At 43.8% G+C, this 20,229-nt stretch overlaps 1 protein-coding gene and 1 long non-coding RNA gene across 3 annotated transcripts in view; one reads left to right on the top strand and one right to left on the bottom strand.

Annotated features, from left to right (window-relative positions):
• WDFY1 (WD repeat and FYVE domain containing 1) overlaps positions 1 to 20,229 on the bottom strand; it is a 48,884-nt gene extending 28,655 nt beyond the window's left edge. For both annotated transcript variants that reach the window (XR_014828733.1, NM_001243647.1), the window contains 3 exon segments: positions 20,039 to 20,229; positions 5,705 to 5,772; positions 312 to 385 (listed from right to left, as the gene is read on the bottom strand). Coding sequence is in view for 1 of the 2 variants with exons in the window: in NM_001243647.1 (NP_001230576.1) it covers positions 312 to 385; positions 5,705 to 5,772; positions 20,039 to 20,175 (279 nt within the window). In the remaining variant the exon portion in view is untranslated.
• On the top strand, positions 5,221 to 13,201 carry LOC146396162 (uncharacterized). The gene is made up of 3 exons (XR_014829305.1): positions 5,221 to 6,938; positions 7,129 to 12,860; positions 12,996 to 13,201. It is a non-coding gene; the product is annotated as an uncharacterized LOC146396162 (long non-coding RNA).

Below are 20,229 nucleotides of genomic sequence, written 5' to 3' on the forward strand. Positions count from 1 at the left end.
GCCACTGGCCTACTCCACAGCCACAAGCAACTCGAGATTCAAGCCAAGTCTGCAACCTACACCACAGCTCACGGCAACACCAGATCCTTAACCCACTGAGCAAGGCCAGGGATCGAACCCTCAACCTCATGGTTCCTAGTTGGATTCGCTTCTGCTGAGCCACGACGGGAACTCCTGGTCTAACCATCTTGATGAAACATTTTCTAACGCCAAACAATCAGGCACTTATTGTTAACTTTATTTAAACTGTCAACACAAAGGAACATGGGGAAGTCAGCACAATAAATGAATACATTCTGGAAGCTACCTACCATCACGGCTCCGTTATCCTGGCCCACAAATATCCGTCTGCTATCATGATGGTAAGCCATAGCAGAGCAAGGAGCTGCCAGAGAGACAAAGACCACATTACCAGCAAAGCTAAGCATGTTAATTCACTGTTCAAGGTACATTATTAAAAAGAGCTACACAACTTAGGTTAAAAAAAAGTGGGCAATTCTCTCTCACCTGAGACCCTCCACATCCTGCCTATGGAATGGGTATCTCTCTAAATAAACTTGCTTTCACTTTAAAAAAAAGAGAGAAAGGGCAAAAATGTTGTATAAAAAATGCCCTTAAAGTTCTTTCTGTTGCTTTAGTTTAAAATTTTAATCTCAACCATCTTCCAAGTTACTTTAACTTTGGGTGAAGTGAGCCAGCATGAAGTTTCATCTGACTGAAACTTGTACCTGTTTCTGGAAAGGTCTGGGGACCTGTGCTTCCAGTGGGTGATTTGGGACTCAAAGGTGGCAGGTCGTCCTGCCCCTCCCCCACTTCCCCAGCACAGGTAAAACAGCAGCTGGCATCTGTGGCAAGAGGGGGTCCCGGCACCACAATTTCCACTCTATGGCATGTGAGTAAGCTGGGGAAACCACTTTGGGATTACTTGTCTCTTTTCCAATGGCCAAAAAAAATTCCGTTTTGCAGTGACACACACAACCCCAGTTTGTGGTAACTGGAGTTGCGAGAGTAGATGTGCTTCTCCATCCACAGCAGTACTGTGTGACTGGAACAGCCCTTGACTCGTCTCAGATACATACCTCTTCCAGGTTCTACCTATTCTTCCAGAAAGCATGGGTCAGAGAATGAGTTTCAGAAAGGGAAAAACTCTAAATCATCTCCTTCTGCTAAGAATCAGAATTAAAGTGATTTATAAAGTGGAACATTTGGAAAAAGAAACGTTTGGGTTCACTTCAGCCTTAGGAATCTTAATTGACCATGGAAAGAAACGCACGCCAGGAAAAAAGCAAACGAACTTGAGTTTACTTTTCAAATAAAGCTTCTTATAAAAAAGTAAAAGGAAAAAAAAAATCTTATAAATGAAGTTACCATTTGAAAATAGCTTAAAGTTCTCTGTCCACAATGGCTGATATTCTGTACCAAAGCAAGAAACTAAACTACAATACTGGATTGTACTCAAAGGCAGAAACATGATCCAAAGATTAAAGACTACTTCAGCTGCATTCAAAGGACTATCGACTTGAAATGCAGATTCCAAAATTGTCTATACAAGAAACAACTAGAATTGAATACAAGTTTGTATACTTCTATCTGCCATATTGATGTTTGAAACTACAAAAAAAAGATCATGTTTAAGAATTATAACCACAGGAGTTTCCTAGTGGCCTAGTGGTTAAGGATCCAGTGTTGTCACTGCAGTGGGGTGGGTTCAATCCCTGGTCTGGGAATTTCCACATGGGTGTGACCGGAAAAAAAAAAAAAAAAAAAACTATAACCATAAATATATATGTATCTTCATACAAAGTGCTCTTTAATAATCATGCATAAAATTATCCGACAAATCAAATCTTTAATGATTTTAAAGTTTCGCTGTCATCATTTTTAATTGCTTTTCTGTTGGTACTAAATCTTTATGCTTTAGCTTTAATGTTCTTTCAATTCTTTTTATGCCCAACCCTACAATTAACTGTACATAAACATGTAACAGCTCTCTTCTGTGTAAAAATTATAATGTGCTGAGTAATTTTATAAGGCTAGAGAATTCTCACATTTAAAAAAGAAAAAAGGAGTTCCTGCTGTGGCACAGTGTGTTAAGAATCCTACTACATAGTGGTTGTACCAGCTTACATTCCCACCAACAGTGAAGGAAGGTTCCCTTTTCTCCACACGCCCCTCCAGCATTTGTTATTTGTGGACTTATTAATGATGGCCATTCTGACTGGAGTGAGGTCAATTATGATGGAACACGTAATGTGAGAAAAAGGAATGTATACATGTATGTGTAACTGGGTCACCATGCTATACAGTAGAAAAAATATATATATATAAATAAATGATATTTAAAAAAAAAAAAAAAAGAATCCTACTGCAGCAGCTCAGGTCACTTCAGAGGCACAGATCTGATCCCCAGTCTGGCAGAGTGGGTTAATGTATCCAGTGTTGCCACAGCTGTGGCACAGGTTGCAGCTGCAGCTCAGAGTCAATCCCTGGCCTGGAAACGTCATATGCCATGAATATGACCTTAAACCGCAAACCCACCGCCCCCCAAAAAAAGAAAAAAGGAAAAAAAAAAGCTTCTGTAATTTATTTGGTTTGTATCTAAAAATGTTCTGGCTTTTTTCCTAGAAGGGAAGCTTCTAGTGAGATAAATAATATACTTTTTCTTTTAAACACAGGGTTTTATGGAACCTCTTTCATTTATGTATTCTTTATGGATGCTTTCACACTGCAATGGCAGAGGTGAGTCGTTGCCACAGAGACTATTCGGCCAACAAAGTCTAGTATCTTTGCAGAAAGAAGTTGGTAGGCCCCCCACCCCACCCGGCCCCGCAGTACTGTGGTGAGCGGGAGTCTGATGGGTATGAATTAGAATTTCAATCTCTGGCCTGTTTCCTTGTCTACTAAATGGTGAAAATATCACCTACCTTGTATAGCTCTTGTGCTGATTTCATAAAACAGTGCCCCCCCAAAACGCATGAGGCATATAATAGATACAGAAACTGAGAGTTACTTTTCTTCAGCTAAAGCAGATTTTGAAAGTTATTTCTGTTATGTGAGGTAATGTTATAAATCATAGTTGGTCCATGTAGAGCAATATTCTAAGGTCTCTCTTATTGATCACCTCTGTTAGGCCATAGGAAATAGTTTAAATTGGTGGATGACCACTAAAATGTCTTCAGCTGGGCAAACTGCAGATAGTTTTTAAAACATGGCACTTTTCTTCTCATATTTCGAATTTACTTTTAAAATAAAAGTCGTCCTAAAACAGACACAGTTATTTCTCAAAATTAATTCATTCTGTTTTCTTCCGGCAGTGTCCTTGTGGTTTTATCAGCAGACCGTGCTCCAGATGGAGGCAATAAAGAAGCATCTGGAATCAACAAGCTGCATTCGTGTAGCTACACAAGGGTGTCAGTCACCCACAGCAGAGATGCTGTGCCTGCTCTTTCCTGGTTTTACTGGTCTTTGCAACTGAAGCATTCTGGGAGCTACTTCCAGAGGGTCCTGTTAGGCCAAGATAGGAATGGCTGGCAAGAGAGAAAGCAAAGCCACATGCCCAAGCCCTAAAAGCCAAGGAAGCATGTGCACTGTTCCTGCTGGGTTCTGGTGCCCTGGGAGAGAAAACAATTACAAAGTGAACTAAACATTTGGGGGAAATGCAAGCCGAGGAGTCACTGAACTAAATACTGGACAAAAACCTATCTCCGTTTCTCTCTATTCTGAAGAGCATGAACTCCAGGGCTGAGGACTCAAGGAGATTAAGCTGTGGCCAAAATCTAAAGTGTGGGGGATGGGAGCGGAGGGAGGAATAACCGCAGTATTAACAGATCTGTCCGTCCACAAAGACGGCAAGACATTCCCCAGCACTGGCAGCGGGTCCCCAGGCTGTTGCTATTCTGAGCTCTCAGATCTACCAATGGCTCTTGGATGTAAGGAGCTACCTGTGTCAGAGAAGCCGGTTTCTGCCCCCCACTGGGTAAGGGGTAAGCGCCGAAGCCCAGGGCATCTCACCTACCTCTGCCCTGCTCTCCAAAAATCCCAAAGTAAATTTATCAAATGGGCTCTATAAGTGCATTTACTAAAATGTAGGTCACTTCACATTTTGCACTGAGTAACCAAGGTTACCTGTCCACAAATACCCGCAGACCCAGGATAGGAGATACGACTGCTTGGCACAATAAACCATGATTAGGGTTTCAGGTAGTCTTAACATACTACACATTATAAAGTTTTATGGTTCTTTTTATAATAGTTATCTTTATACCAGTATTCCAAAAGGTCTACTTCATTTTCACTGAAAGGTTATCAAGACAGAAAAGGTGACCAGCCAGCCCAGGCTGTCTGTGGAAGGTAGGTTAAATGAAAATCCTAATCATTCTTCGTGAGAGTCTTTACAGGAACTAAGTCGTGCGTGTACTCTGGATTATATGGGCAAAGGAGAAAGTGCCAGCCAAGAAAGCAGGTGCTTAGAAGATGACCCAAGCTGATTATAGGGAATTTACTGAATAACGCTGCTCTGTGTTTGTAACAAACCCCACAGGCCCTGGAATAACTCTTCAGGAGGCTGTGAGCAGTGTCAGTAAGTGTCTAGAACTGGCAAGCACTCTTCTTTGGAGAACTTCATAACAGTCTTTAGCAACAAACCATCAAGCCTGCCCCAAAGCCTTCTGTCTTTTCCTAGGGGGTCCTCTGATTAATTGAAAGCTTAACTAAGGAAAACCCCTCATTAAGGACCAAAACCACAGGGATGTCAGCGGCTATGGATGCCTTCCCTGTGGCTACTGGGGAGCAGACAGGACTCAATCAAGCCCAGCTTGGCTCTGGCTGGTATCTGGGCACTTTTTTTCCAGCAAAGATGAAGACCAGTGGAAACAAAGGATGCAAGGCTGCTTAGGTTTGCAGGACACGCAGAGTGTAAATGCAACGTGATGTCACTACCTCTCGGGGCTGTTCTAAAATCTCCATGCAAAAGCTTTATCTTCTGAATTCATTTTTAAAACATATTTGACTACCGAGAAAATTCTCCATTTAGAGAATCTGTGCTGTGCCTTGGGCCAAATCTCTCAACAGTACTATGAAAACTGAGCCAAAAGGCTTTTTGTAAAGGAGATGAGTTTTCAGAGCCCTGTTTTAGTGTCAGTATCAGCTATTACTATGTACAGAGTTACTACTAATATAAATTGGCAAAATTAAGACAAAGAAAAATGGGGAGAGGGTGCCTTTTTCTTTTTTTTTTTCAAGTTTTGCTCAGGTTGGCTTCAGTTAAGCCAAGAGACCCAGCTTCCTTTGCGAGAGAAAGGGAATTTTCCTGAGGTTTAACACAGCCCGTCGGATGTATGAGGCAACTGAGAAGCTCATTTTGAAATCCAGTAGCACTTTCGAACTGGCATTTCGAAACTGAATTTTTCAAAGACATCAGAGACATCTTCCTCGGGGGCAACAGTTCAGCAACTGGAATTCCCATCGTGGCTCAGCGGTAACAAACCCAACTAGTATCCATGAGGATGAGGGTTTGATCCCTGGCCTGGCTCCGTGGATCGGGGATCCAGCATTGCTGTGGCTTTGGTGTAGACCAGCAGCTATAGCTCCAATTCGACCCCTAGCCTGGGAACTTCCATACACCACCGAAGTTAAAGATAAAACAACAACAACAACAACAAGTTAAAAAGATACAACGACAACAAAAAGCAGTTCAGCTACTCACAAGCCATCGTATGGTAAATGCTGGGCCAGTACTGACCGCTGTCTCTTTTCAGCCATACTCGGATAGTTCTATGGAGAAAAAGAAAAAAAAAAGAGTAGTCTTTCGTAATTTTATCTTCTTTTCTGATTCAGGCAAACCTTTTTATTTTCAATAGTATTTTCCAATTGATTTTAAAACGTTAATCGAATGGACAAATTAGACAAATACACACACAGTGCGTGGCATATTATATTAGTATACGTGTATACATAGATACAAACACATATTATATACGGTTACCTACAATGTGACCACATATGGTAAGCTATGCAATAACTAGGAGTCAGGATTCCAAGTAATTTTAATAACATGGAAAATGCTCATTATATAATGACATACAAAGCAAACTGAGAACCATTAACTGCTTGTCTTGATGAAAACAAACTGCAAACTTGGTCACTTGGCTGTCTCGGCCAAATGAGGAGTGTCGTGGACACAAACGGCAAGAAAATGCTTCTGGGCAACTGGGCGAGGTGTGCCCACAGGGCAGGGCCCACACCACTGCTCGTCCACCGACGGTTCCCGCTCATCCCAGCCAGGAGGAAAGCCTCCCCCACCAGCCTCCGGGCCTCACCTTTCATCAGGACACACACAGGAACATGAGGAAATCCTGTACATACGCAGGAAAATGACACAGGACCAAAACAGCCAAGGTTTAAAACTGTGGCTTATCACCTCAGAAGACCAGTAAGGAATATCTCTCCTCCAGTCACAGAAGCTCGTGGGAGCTCGGGGCTGGCTCTTCAGAGCAGGACACCGCTGCCTTTCCCAGCACAGCCGGGCTCTGCCTTCCCAATGACTCCTAACTCTCTCATTGTCCCTTACTGTCAGCTCTGTCACAATCACTCTCGTATTTCCAATAGCTACATAGATTCTGACACACGGCCAGCACTGAATTAACGTTTATAACTTTGAACTAATTACATTAAGACTTGGGATTTCCTGTGGGATGCAGTGGGTTAAGAATCTGACTGTAGGAGTTTCCCTTGTGGCTCAGCAGTAACAAACCTGACTAGTATCCATGAAGACACAGGTTCGATCCCTAGCCCCGCTCAGTGGGTTAAGGATCTAACATTGCTGTGAGCTGTGGTGTAGGTCACAAATGTGGCTTGGATTGGCATTGCTGTGACTGTGGTGTAGGTGGCAGCTGCAGCTCCAATTTGACCCTTAGCCTGGGAACTTCCATATGCTGCAGGTGCTGCCCTAAAAAGAAAAAAAAAAAAAAAAAAGAACCTGACTTTAGGGGTTCGTGTATCTGGGAAGGCACGGGTTCAATCTCCAGCCCAGAACAGTAGCTTAAAGGATCCGTACTGCCACAGCTGTGGTTAGGCCTATAGCTGCAGCTCAGATTCAATCTCTGGCCTGGGAACTTCCATATGTTGCAGGGTGTACCCATTTTAAAAAAAATTAAAATTACATTAAGGCTAAATGCTGACACTCTATGTTTCCGTTTTGTTTGAAGTTCAAAACAAATAAGACTGGTCTGTGAGGATAAAAATCAGAAGAGCGGTTGCTTCTGGGGGTGAGAGCAGAATGCAAAGGGATATGCGGGAATTTTCTAGGGTCATGGCAAGGCTCTGGGGAGTTGGTGCTGTGGGTGTATGCATTTTTCAGAACTTGCCCAGCTGGACTTAAGATCGTACAGATTACTATAAATGATTAAACTGTAATTTAAAAAAATAAAGACTAGAAGTTCCCGTTGTGGTGCAGTGGAAAGGAATCTGAATAGCAACCATGAGGTTGTGGGTTCAATCCCTGGCCTCGCTCAGCAGGTGAAGGATCCAGCATTGCCGTGAACTGCAACGTAGGCCGGTCGCTATAGCTCCAATTCTATCCCTAGCCTGGGAACCTCCATATGTTGTAGGTGTGGTCCTAAAAAGCAAAAAAAAAAAAAAAAAAAAAGACCAAATATTGACCTTCGTTCATCCAAGTAAGATAACGCAGCAGCACAGCAGGCACAATGCCATTTTACATGTGAGCTGGATACAAGCCTTAGTGTGGCAACAGCCATTTGTACAACATGCCTTGTCATCCAGCCACTGTTTACTGGTCACAACGGAACCTTTTCCAAGTTGAATCACTCAGAATTTTTCTCTACATCCCACCCTGGCTCACAGCTGGCCAGACCAGAAATGGGGTCAGTCAGTTCCTTCCCTGGGAAATGGAAACTGAGAGACAGAAACAGATCAGGGTGCCTCCAGGAGTTGAAACGACTCTTTCTGGTCTTGTGTTTCGCAGTTTGGACGAGAGAATTCCGTACGTCAAAAAAAGGGGGAAGAACGAAGCTGACGCGTGGAGCAAAGCAGGAAGGAGCTGGAGAGCGTCCCTCCTGGTCCACCCCGGGCCTGGTGACCACCAGCCACATCTCCCAAGGAGCCACGCATTTCACTACTCCTGTGCTTAGAGCCCACCAGTGTCTCAAATCAGGGACTTCCAATTCCCAGACCCAGACCCTCCATCCCAGCAAGCTGTCATCCTCAGGTGCCCCAAACATGCCGAGCTCGGGTCAGGTCCTAAGTCTTCCTCCCTCACCAGGAGCTTCTCTCCCCAGGCAGGAGTTCATCCGGGCGGCCGACCACAGGATGGTACCATTTCAGCCTGACCTCCCTCACCTAAAATGATCAACAAAAGCTTATAACGATGACCCTTAGGCTTGAGCTACAAACACACGATTACATTTTGTTGATTATATTTGCTGTGACTCAATACATAGTATTTACGGATACATGTTCATTACTTATGTTCAACATAGGTGACCAAACAGAATGAGTTACACTAAGTTACCAGCCAACTCTCCTCAAAGCGTTCAATCTGCTCAAGGATTTTATTCCACCTGCAAAGACAGGACAGCAAAGGCCAACGCCCTCGATGAGGGCATCAGGCACTGCCATCATTTACACAAAGGTCTCAAAAGGATTAAACCTGCTAGTAACCTGCCTGTCCAGTTTTTCTTGAAGGGTCTAAAGACCAGAATGTTGACATATTCTAAAACCCTCCATACAGTATTAACTCCTAACACTCTAGCGCTCTCAAGAAAATATGTATTAAACAGTCGTTATGATTTCTACTAAGTAACACAGAAATTTGTTTTGTGTTGAATTCAGAAAATGTCTCCCTGTTCTAAAAAATAATTGTACAAACTGGCTTAAGTTGGGCTGTTTTTTTTAAAAAAAAAAATCAACAAATTCTGGAGTTCCCACTGTGGCGCAATGGAAACGGCATCTGGGCAACAGTGGGACTCAGGTTCAACCCCCCCTCTGCACAGCAGATTGGGGATCCTCATTGGCGTTACTGAGACTGATACTTAGGTCACAGCTGTGGCTCAGACCTGATCCCTGGCCCAGGAATTCCATACGCCACAGGAAAGAAAAGAAAAAAAAAAAAAAAAAGGAAAAAAGAAATAAAAAAATCAATAAATTCCACAGACTAAAAGAATTCACGATTCAGTAAACTGGAAGCAAAAATCTACTACTCCCAATAATACATAATAGTAACAGGAGCAAACTATTAAAAACTCTAGGTTGATATTAATAAGCCACGTAATCACCAAAATGTTAAGATCAGATGGTTTTATTTTTACAAAAACCACAATAATGTCTAAACCACTCTCTGCACTGAGATAAAATAGCTTAACTATTCCTTCACTGTTTTGACAACTTGACACCCACTCACCTAAACTCATTTTATGTTCTGCTTGCTGCTTATTCTGCTCGTTTTTCTAGCAGAAGGATTTTCTTTGATATTCCAAAACCATGTCAATCTAAAAAAAAAGTCTTTCCTTAAAACCAAAACCTTAGAAACACGTGCATCTTTGCCAAGTTCTATTTTTAAGTTATTTTTAAAACAGAAGTCTGCTATTTTTCCAAAAGGTACTTGGAAAGGAAATGTGTCATTTCTTTCAGAGCCTACGTAAGTGTCTCTCAAACTTCCCCATGCTACTGCTGTCCCTGTGGAGGGCTCCACGACCCACTGGTCTCCTCTGCCCTCCTACTTGGAGAGGCACCGACTCACATAAGGCTGTGGTGTTCTCCTCAGGCAGACGGGAGGCAGGATCTCTCCGTAAGACTGTCAAGTGATACACATACCCCACTGTGTGCACACTGCTACCATCACCTCATATTCATCTCGCTGTTCAGCACAGTGGCGAGTCCACTATATTCAACATAAATGGATTGTATTTTTTTTTACTTTAAATATTTTGGTCTGAAATGTGTTTAAAATGTATTGCCAGGCTGGGTGAAGCCAAGGAAAAACTGAAAACAATAATAATATGCCATTTCTAGGGTTCTCATGACGTTGTGGCAGCACTATACATTTGAACTAATTCTTTGGCAAGAATTTTGTTCCATATAGTGAGAAACACATTTCCTGCCCAATAATAATAATTACAACCACCAGCACTCCCATAAATTGACTTAGGAATTCCAGGCTTGGCAACTGATTTTGAAGAAATATTTTAATAGAAGGACATCAAAAACTATATGTTTTTAAAAGTTCATGTCAGCATTATTCAAAGGAGTAATATTAAATAATAAAAAGGGTTAATGACATATTGGAGTTCCCTGGTGGCTCCGTGGGTGAAGGATCAGTGATGTCATCACTATGGCTTGGGTTCAGTCCCTGGCCTGGGAACTTCCACATGCCTTGGGCACAGCCAAAAAAAAAAAGGTTAAAGACATATGAATTAAATAGTTTATACTGCCATTAAAGTTAGTTATGAAGACTATGGAGCCATGAAAAAACTGTTTATGATATGCTGGGTTTTTTAAAGGATAATGTAAAATGATAGAACTAAATTCCACAACTACGTTGAGCTGGGCTGGGCTGGGCAGGCGGGGAAGCTGATTAGGGGCAGGAAGGAGAGATGGCTGCAACGTGCAAGGCCAACAGGCTCCTGGCGGGGGTCTCCAGAGAAAAGATGTGAAGCGGCCGAGAAGCAAGAGACCAGCAGGGCCAACAACCATTAAACACCTCGCAGCACACAGCAATAGCTAACCGTTCCCCGCTATCTGTTCCAAAGAGTGTAACTTTAAGAATATTCAGGAACCTGGCCTTTACCGAGTGCCAAGAATTTCAAAGTACTTCACAAACAAATAAGGCTACTTTAACTTTTAACTAAATTCTGGGATCCTCATTTTGCTCGGATTCTAATTCGATTCCCGAGAAACTAAAGAAGTTATTATTGTAAAAGCATAAACAAAGTCATTACTCTCTACTGAACACTGATCCATATTCTCCATCCTGTCTATCTAGAATGGTAATTCGGTATGTTCTTTTACCTTACTACAGTAGATACATAAAAAGCAGACTAAAAACCATGGGTCTGATGAAGTAAGAAGTATTTATTCCAGGGAGATTAATCTGTGATCTGTTCAAAGACAGGCCGAATGATCAGAATAAAGAGGCTCCTTTTAGTTCTTCTGGTCCTTTTGTTTTATTCCCTCAAAGAACTGACTAAAAGCAACTTAATAACGTACTTTAGGAAATCGCCAAGTCTATAAAGGCTCGCCTACAGTACAACAGAGCAGAGCGAAGACAGATTCAAAGCATGATTCTTTTTTTCTGAAAAGCACTGGCTCTTAAACCAGGAGGCATCTCGGGTGAGTCATGATTAACATCATTTTCAAACCTATCAACCCTTGAGAACATACGTTTGGATTCAATACATATATTTTTTCTTTGTTTAGGGTTGCGCCTTCGGCATGGGTACGTTCCCAGGCTAAGAGTCAAAGCAGGGCTGTAGCTGCCGGCCTACACCACAGTCACAGCAATGCCAGATCCTTCACCCACTGAGCAAGGCCAGGGATCAAACCTGCGTCCTCAAGGATACTAGTCAGGTTTGTAACCTCATGTGCCACCACGGGAAGTCTGGGTTTCAATACATGTCCTTTTCCAGTATGATTACCTTGAAAATCATGTCCACACTTCGATAAAGAGATTCAAATAGCACACAAGTGTTTCTATAAAATCACAAGGCCAAGTTCTACCTCACCTGACATATCAGCATTTCTGAAACCAGATCTTTTAAAAAAATTTCTCAAAAAAACCCCTAATCATCCCAAATAGCTACATTAAGCAACTTAACCATTTTTAAATTGTAAAGTGATATACAGGGATTATTAGTCGATTTCAAAGACTATAGATTGAGTATATCACATGGTACAAACTATACCCCAGGCATGATTTCTTTTAAACTCTACGCAAACAGTAAGGCTGAGGAAATCTGATTTTCCAGTCACTCTTAGGATTCCTGATGCTATTTCATATTTTGGTAAGTCACCAAACGCTTCTGTTAACCTGCCACAAAGGATATTTTTTCCTGGTCTGACAGTACCTCCTTGGTTACAGACAAAAAATGTATAATTCTGGTAGCTGGGGTAGTTTCGATAACATTAAGATATTAGCCTAAAAGGGACAGGAAAGGATACGGCACAATCTGCTTTTATCAAATAAATAACAGTTTCCTTCCAGGCATGGCTCCTGAACTCTGCCCTTTTCATTACTGCTGCAGAAAGTAGCCCTTCTCCTTTGATAACAAAGGGAGGAAACACTAGGTTTATATTGAATTGATTATCTAAACTGAAAGGCAGCGAAACCAGCCTCTTGCTATGAGGAGAGTTAGACTGGTCTAGAAAAACAAAAATATCCATCTCCTTCTACAGTCTAGGGAAGGAGACCTGGACACCATTCATGATGAGGGTGACTCTCAGACTTCTAACTTCGTCACAGGCAGATTTTTATCCTGCATGGAAGGCCACTTGTGTGGTACCTGCACCAGCCCTAACTGAACAATGTTGCGCCAGAAGCCAGATGGCTGGTCTTCTACCTGCAGGTATTTTCTATTTCTTTTATGGCCATACCCACAGCATATGGAAGTTCCTGGGCGAGGGACTGAACCCAAGCTGCAGCTGTGACCTACACCTCAGCTGCAGCAACACCGGATCCTTTAACTCACTGCACCAGGCCGGGGTTGAACCTGCACCTCTGTAGTGACCAGAGCCGTTGCAGTTGGATTCTTAACCCACTACACCACAATGGGACTCCCAGGTATGTTTTTTTCCCTTGAGGAAACATTCCTGCTATTATCTTTTCACTAGTAGTGTCAAAATTATTTTTTGTGACCTCTGTGCCACCAAGGAGGGTAAAAGCCATCACAACCTCTGAGGAGCAGGAGCAATCTAGCCAGGATGGAGTCCATCAATGTATGGCCCATGCAACACTGATTCTTGAATTAAAAAAAAAAAAAAAAAAGGAGTTCCCGTCGTGGCGCAGTGGTTAACGAATCCGACTAGGAACCATGAGGTTGTGGGTTCCGTCCCTGCCCTTGCTCAGTGGGTTAACGATCCGGCGTTGCCGTGAGCTGTGGTGTAGGTCGCAGACACGGCTCGGATCCTGCGTTGCTGTGGCTCAGGTGTAGGCCGGCAGCTATAGCTCCGATTAGACCCCTAGCCTGGGAACCTCCATATGCCGCGGGAGCGGCCCAAGAAATAGCAACAACAACAACAGACAAAAGACAAAAAAAGACAAAAAAAAAAAGTTTCAAACTCCGTTTATAGTTTAGAAGTCTTAAAACCCAAGGTTAAACAAACCCCAAAGAAACACAGTTGGAGGCAGTAAGGAAAGTAGCCTGTTTTTCAATTCCGGTCCATGCTTCTTTATTCCTACTAAGTTTGTTTATTGATTCGCTCTAACAACTGAGGGACCAGTGACACCTGCTTTCCTCCTGGGAGTCTGGGATTTTGGAGCCCTAGAGGCAGAGGCTGCCTTCATGAGGGCCCCCAGTGAAAGCCTTGGGCACGGAGTCGAACCAGCCTGCTGGCAGATAGTACTTGACACAGGTGGTGTAACTCACTGTAGGAGGAAGGAGCACCTCCTGAGCGACTCCTCGGGGCCAGGACTCTGGGAAGCTCACACGGGGTTTCCTCTAGACCTCACCTGTCGGTTTCATTCTGTGTCCTCTCACTGGACTACATCACAGCCGTGAGAATGACCCTAGAGTGGCAGCCCTCCTAGTGAACCAAGGAACCTGGCCGTGGTCTAACAGAGCAAGGATTTTTAGTAAGGGGAAACTTATGACTGACTTGATTTGTAAGTGCTCAAATATGGCAATGATGAAAAGGCATGACCTGAAGATAGTTACAAGAACTTCGGTTTTTAAGTGACCCCTAAAATGGTACTGTCCCATTCCGGCAGGAAAAATGTCATTCCATTTAGACACACACACATAAACACACACACAGAGAAACAGAGACAGCTTTAGCTTTTGATGAGATTAAAGCAGTTAAATGGAAAATAGATGGGAATGAAAATAAGTATAGCCAAGACCATACGGAACGTTTTTCCTGAGCCAGGCAGTCTTCAAAGCGCTTTGCATCTGAATTTGTCTCATTCTCACAAAACCTTATGAGGTAGGTGCTGTTACTGTTTTCATTTTACAGATGAGAAAACTAGGATACAGAAGAGAATGAGAAACCTGCCCCGACATCACAGGGCTGCATTCAAACTCAGGCATCAGGGATCCAGAATCTATTCTTAACCATGCTATAAAAAATGAAATTCTCTTGTGGTACAGAGGGTTAAGGATCCTGCATTGCCTCTGCAAGGGCTTGGGTCGCTGCTGCAGTGCAGGTTTGATCCCTGGCCCCCAGAGAACTTGCACATGTTGGCATCACACAGCCAAAAAACCCAAACCAAAACAAAAAACTATGCTATAAAAAGAAAATGATCCTAAGAGTGAAAAACTACTCTTTAAGGAGAGAGGAATAAATGCTTTCCCACCCTGGCTTCCTGCCTTCTCACTTCTTCACTTTATTTTATAACACACTGTAACAAAGAGTCTATTTTTAGGCACTGCATGACAACAAAAGCAAAGCAGTCAACATTCTGGTTTTCTATATATACAAGAAACTTCCAGCTAGGCCAGGTCTCCACCTAAGCATAACACTTAAAAATCAAGTTGTTTATGTAAGATTGTTTCCATGTGAACAGTTAATAAACACACTTTTCCTTCATACCATCTTAATATGCTTAGAAATGTCTAAAAGGAAACAAATATGTTAAAGTAAGTGGTATGTATGACCCCCCCCAAAAAAAGCAAAGCTACCAAAAATATTTTACAAGTCAGTTTTCTATAATCTTTCTTGTTTACCAGCTTAATTGCAACATCCTGCAGATCTTAAAAACACAGGAGATGTCTTTACTAACTTAGGCCAGAAATCAATGATTTTCTGCAGAAATCAATCTTGGTTTACAGGTCCCTGAAACAACAGCATTAGCACACGTCTCTTCAAACACTATTTTGCAGAAACGAAGACAGTAGATTCCCAGCCTTAACTTACTTACAAGGCTTTGTAATAAAGATTTCACTTTAAAAAAAAAAAAAATAGATCCTTTTCAACCAACTGACTGTCTAAATGTTTGGTGTAGTCCACAGCAGAGAAGTTCAAACAGCAAATGCATCTAGGTAATCAATTCCTGCTGTCTCACCACATTTCAGTTCTGCTCTGAAAGCAGACTCATTTTCTGTTTCCCCCTACCAGAAAAAAATGACCGTTGTCATTCAAATTCTGAAACGTAATACTGAGGCGATTACTTTCATTTGTACAGTTTCCTGACTAGAAAGACAGTCATACTCCACTGATTCAGGAATATTCTTAACTCTACAAACGCATTGTTCGTATAATTTGCATGCTCACATATTCTAGTTCCAGAGTGCAGCCAAGAAAACTAAAATTTAAAAATACTAATTAAGGCGTTGCAAAGGCTTAAGTCTAAACAGAAGAGCTTAGGGCCTTTATAACTTCAGCGAAATATAAATGAATGCACAGAGTAGAGCTGTCCTCTGTTAACTCTTTAAAGGCAGAGTAACTGCTGAGAGTTTCTGATTAAATCTCTAAGCCCCAAACCATTACCAGTGACTCCAGGTATGATAGAAGCTGAATATTCCACATTGATTTATTATTCCTTGGTGTAATTACCTGTATTTAGTGCCATTATATATAGTTTGGTTGTACCGGGAAATAGGTAAGTACATACAAATGACTCCAGGCAAATACGGCCCAGAAGCAGGGAAAAAAAAAAAAAAAAGAGGACAAAGTGTAAATAGACTTCTCGCCCAGCAGATCTCCACAGGTAAGCACCATGAGCAATTAACACTCCTTTCGTGACTGCAGCGGTTTTCAAAGTGTAGTTCTTGGACCCAGAGCATCAGCAATGGGCACCACTGGGAACTTGGCAGAAATGCAAACTCTCAGGTCCCACCCTAGACTTACTGATGTCTGGGGTGGCCCCAGCTATCTGTGTTTTAACAAGACCTACCTCCACAGGACTCTGATGCACGTTCACGTTTGAGGACGACTGTCCAGAGAGACCAGAAAAACAAGCACATTAAGCCTGGACCAGGGTTTCTCCACCCTCACACTGCTGACATTTGGGGCTGGATAATCCTTCTCAAGAAGGACCGTATTATGCACTATAGGATGCTCAGCATCCTGTACCCTCTACATGCCAGGTGTACCCTCCTCCAGTTACGGCAACCAAAGTGCCAAATATCCCATGGGGCGGGGGGGGGGGGGGGGGGAATGGTGGAATTCTAGCATTTTACACTTGCAGTCGGAGTAGTCAATCATTGATACTGCCCAGGCTCAGGTTCTCCAAACGTGTAGAAAAACTAGTGCTGGCAGAAAGAACGAGGGCCTCGGAGCCAGACTTGGGTTCAAATCTTAGGCCTATCATTTACTGGCTGTGTGTGACCTTGGGTAGTTGCTTCAATGTGTTTTGAGCCCCAGTTTTCTAAATGGTCAAATCCAAATAAGATGCCTGCACCATATGTTCCATAAAACTCCCAGCAGGCCTGGGACACCACCTGCAATTAAATGCACTGCTATTTCTGCAGTAAAACAAATGAATATTCATACCACATGGGATAAATTAAGATTACAAATAGTCTCATCTATGCAGACCAAGTTTTAGCACCAAAGAGTTTTCAGGCCTAACTCCCCAAAATGAACAAACAAAAAACACATCTGATTTTTAAAATACCTTGAATTTTGGAACTGCTAAGAAGAAAAGGTGACTTGTATCCACCTCACCAGGACATGTGAGGACTGGATACAGTCACATACATTGTTCCAATTCTGTACTGAGAGAGGGAAGGGACTTTATTCTTTTTTCTTTTTTTTTTTTTTTTTCTTTGCTTTTTAGGGCCCCACCTGTGGCATATGCAAGTTCCCAGGCTAGGGGTCAAATCAGAGCTGCAGCTGCTCGACTACACCATGGCTCACGGCAGTGCTGGATCCTTAACTCACTGAGCCAGGTCAGGGATCAAACCTGCATCCTCATGGATACTACTCAGGTTCATAAGCCACTGAGCCACAATGGGAACTCCTGGGAAGGGACTTTTTAAAAGGTTAACTGTTGTTATTTCCAAAGTACAATTTCTTTTTTTTTTTTTTTTTTTTTTTTGCGTTTTAGGGCCACACCCACGGCATATGGAAGTTCCCAGGCTAGGGGTCGAATCAGAACTGCAACTGCTGGCCTACACCATAGCCACAGCAACATGAGATCCGAGCTGCATCTGCAACCTCTACCACAGCTCACAGAAACACCGGATCCCTAACCCACTGAGCAGCAAGGCCAGTGATCGAATCTGCACCATCATGGATACTAGTCGGATTCGTGTCTTCTGAGCCACAACAGGAAATCCTAAAGTACAATTTCTGATCACGTTGTTTGCTTGCTTTGAACTCTCTGATGGCACCCACCCCCCGCCCCCACTCCGCTGCTTGCAAAGTAAAGTCCAAATCCAAACTCTTAACACTGGCTCACAGAGAAAGCCCTTCTGATATGACACTGTGCCCTCCAGCTCCTAGCACACCTTCTGCTCTTGGGTGCCTAGAAATAACCGTGGTTCTGTACCCCTCGCTAATCCTTCTGTCCTTTCCCTCTGCCTGGACCAGCATCACACAGACCACTCCTCTCTCCACCACCATCTCCTCCAGGAGGCTTTCCTTGAAACTCAGCCCTCGCCCAAGGATCCACCTTCCACTGTGTCTCCCCAGCACCTGAAAAGCTGAAAGCACAGAGCCATCTCTTCTTCACTACACCATCCAGCCCTTTGGAAACAGCAATTGCAGCATCAGTTTTTTCTACCCACAGGTCAGGAACGGGCCCGGCACATAATAAATGTCTAACAAACGTTTCTTTGATGAATAAGAGTGGTCAGTGTTCTGTTTCCTCAACAGGCTGGTTCCACAAGGTCAGGAGCCATTAAAATTAATGAATCAGAAGGTATATAAAGGCAGGTGCTGTGACTTTTGATCCCTGTTGTATCTCTAGGGCCTGGCACTCAATATGCACAGCATCTCTAAATACATAAACAAGTGAGTAAATAAATGAAGACTATGATGCATGTTTATGACAATGTAAAAACCACCACATCCAACATCAACCAAAAAAATCCTTAACCACATGCTTTCATACATCTCATAAAGGGCAGCACCAGCTGAAAAGTGTGTCCTACCTTCCAGGAAGTTCTATGGGCCTGAAACACAAATTAGAAACCCAAAGCCCCAACCTTCATGGATCCAGTCATCTGCCAGGCCCTGCTGTGCCCCAGGGGAAAAAAAAATGAGCTGATCTAAGGCTCCCCCAGAACATTTCAGTCCCAGAGCAGCCAAGTAATCACTTTCCATAAAACATTTCTCAGCACTGCTCCTGGCCAGTAATCTTAAATATTCAGCAATTTACCCAACATGCATGAGTCATGAATAAAATACTTTACTGAATAAAGACAGCTAAGATGTATAAAGTGTTGTCTGCATCTACGTGCAAACTATATCATGCAAATATAATTATTCTGTCCTTGGCCTGTTTTTACATTCCCCTCTCTCCCCCTCCCTTCCTGGAGACACACCCACACCTAGGTCATACCAATTACCCCCCCACCTGGTCTGAGGTCAGCTACCTGTAAATTGCCCGCTCACAATAAACTCCCTCAAAATCCAAATACAAAGGTCAAGGAGGCATTGGGAGCTTCAGGATTCTCTTCCCATTCAGGATAGGCTCTCAAAGCCACAGGACTTCAAAAGACAGGTTACAGAAAGGCTAGATTATGCCTCAGCCTTAAGAGAACATCAGTACCTTCCTTCTTCCAGAAAGCCCTCCCACTTTTGCAGTATCACCGCTGAAGATCACTCATTGTAGCAAAGAAAGTTTCACCCAACGACATCAGTCATTTCCTCTAAATTCCTACAGTAAAGTCATTAACCTTTTAAATTTTTCGGATTTAAAAAATGCTACAGTTTTAAAACAAATAATCTCTGGCAGAGTCTTGGGAAGACCAGAGAGAGCTGGACTGGGGAGTCCTGGGGTGCATTTCTGGCTTCCGTGACTCTGTGCCTCTCCATGGGCTCCAGTTCCCTCTTGAGTAGAATGGCAAAATCGAATCAGATCAGTTTCCCAAAGTGTGGTAGGCACGACATCTTGTTATAAGATAGAGCTGACTTTTGAGTGCAGACAGACGTTTTAGCTATTAGTTTAACTTTTTATGGCAAGCGATAACTGCTTTTCCATTAATGGTGGAAACCGCAAACATCCTTAAAAAATAAAACTCTTTTACCATTTTTTCCGTGAGTCACTTTAAAAAAAAAAAATTGTAAATAAGAATTCAGGTGGTTCGAGCAGCTGGGGAAAAATAACTGATCTTGGGACCTGGCGTTGCTCGAAAGGGAGGTGTAAACCTCAGCGTGGAGCAAACAGAAGTGTGTGAAAGCTCTGGGAGATTTACTGCAAGAAAGGCATCCCCAGCACTCGGTCCCGCGGTAACCCGCCAGCAGTCCCGGCTCCCAGAGCAGGCGGCTAGGAACTGACCGCGGAGGGGATGCTTCCAGCTCTAGGCGAAATCCCACAAAGGAGACTCGGGGGCGGGGGCCCAGGGATAGAAAGGTACCGAGGGGGTCCAGAGCGAGGAGACCAGGGTAGCGAGAAGGCGGAGCGCAGTGGACGGGGTGGGACAGGTGTCCCGGGCTGGAGGTGCGAAGCAGGGACCGGAGTACCAGGCTGCAGGAGCGAGACCGGGGTCGAGACTGGAGGACCCACGAGCGGGAACCCGGGGCGGGGGGGAAAGGGTCCCAGTGGCCAGAAGAGCCGAAAGGGGCGACAGGCCGCGGGACAAGGGGGCCGTGGACGCCCCCACGCGGAGAGGGACGAAGCGGCCGCCTCCACGGTCGGTAGCCAGCGGCAGTCCCGGCCACCCCCCGTAGCGCCTCGGCCCCGCGCACGACCCGCCGGCCCTACCTGTCCTCGCTGGCAGTGATCACGCCGTCCTCCTTGGGGATAAGCTGCGCGGCCGTGACAGCGTCCTGGTGCCCCTCGATCTTGCTCAGCAGCACCGGGCGGCTGCTCTGTGGCCTGGAGTGGATCTCGGCCGCCATGTTCGCGCGGCAGCGGCGGCTGCGGCCTCCGCGGCGAGCGGCCCATCAGCTGAC

The sequence above is a fragment of the Sus scrofa genome, chromosome 15 (assembly GCF_054392235.1).
Source record: "Sus scrofa isolate SSC_HxYL_T2T_F1_AM1 chromosome 15, Sscrofa_HxYL_maternal_Yorkshire_Landrace_v2.0, whole genome shotgun sequence".
NCBI lineage: Eukaryota > Metazoa > Chordata > Mammalia > Artiodactyla > Suidae > Sus > Sus scrofa.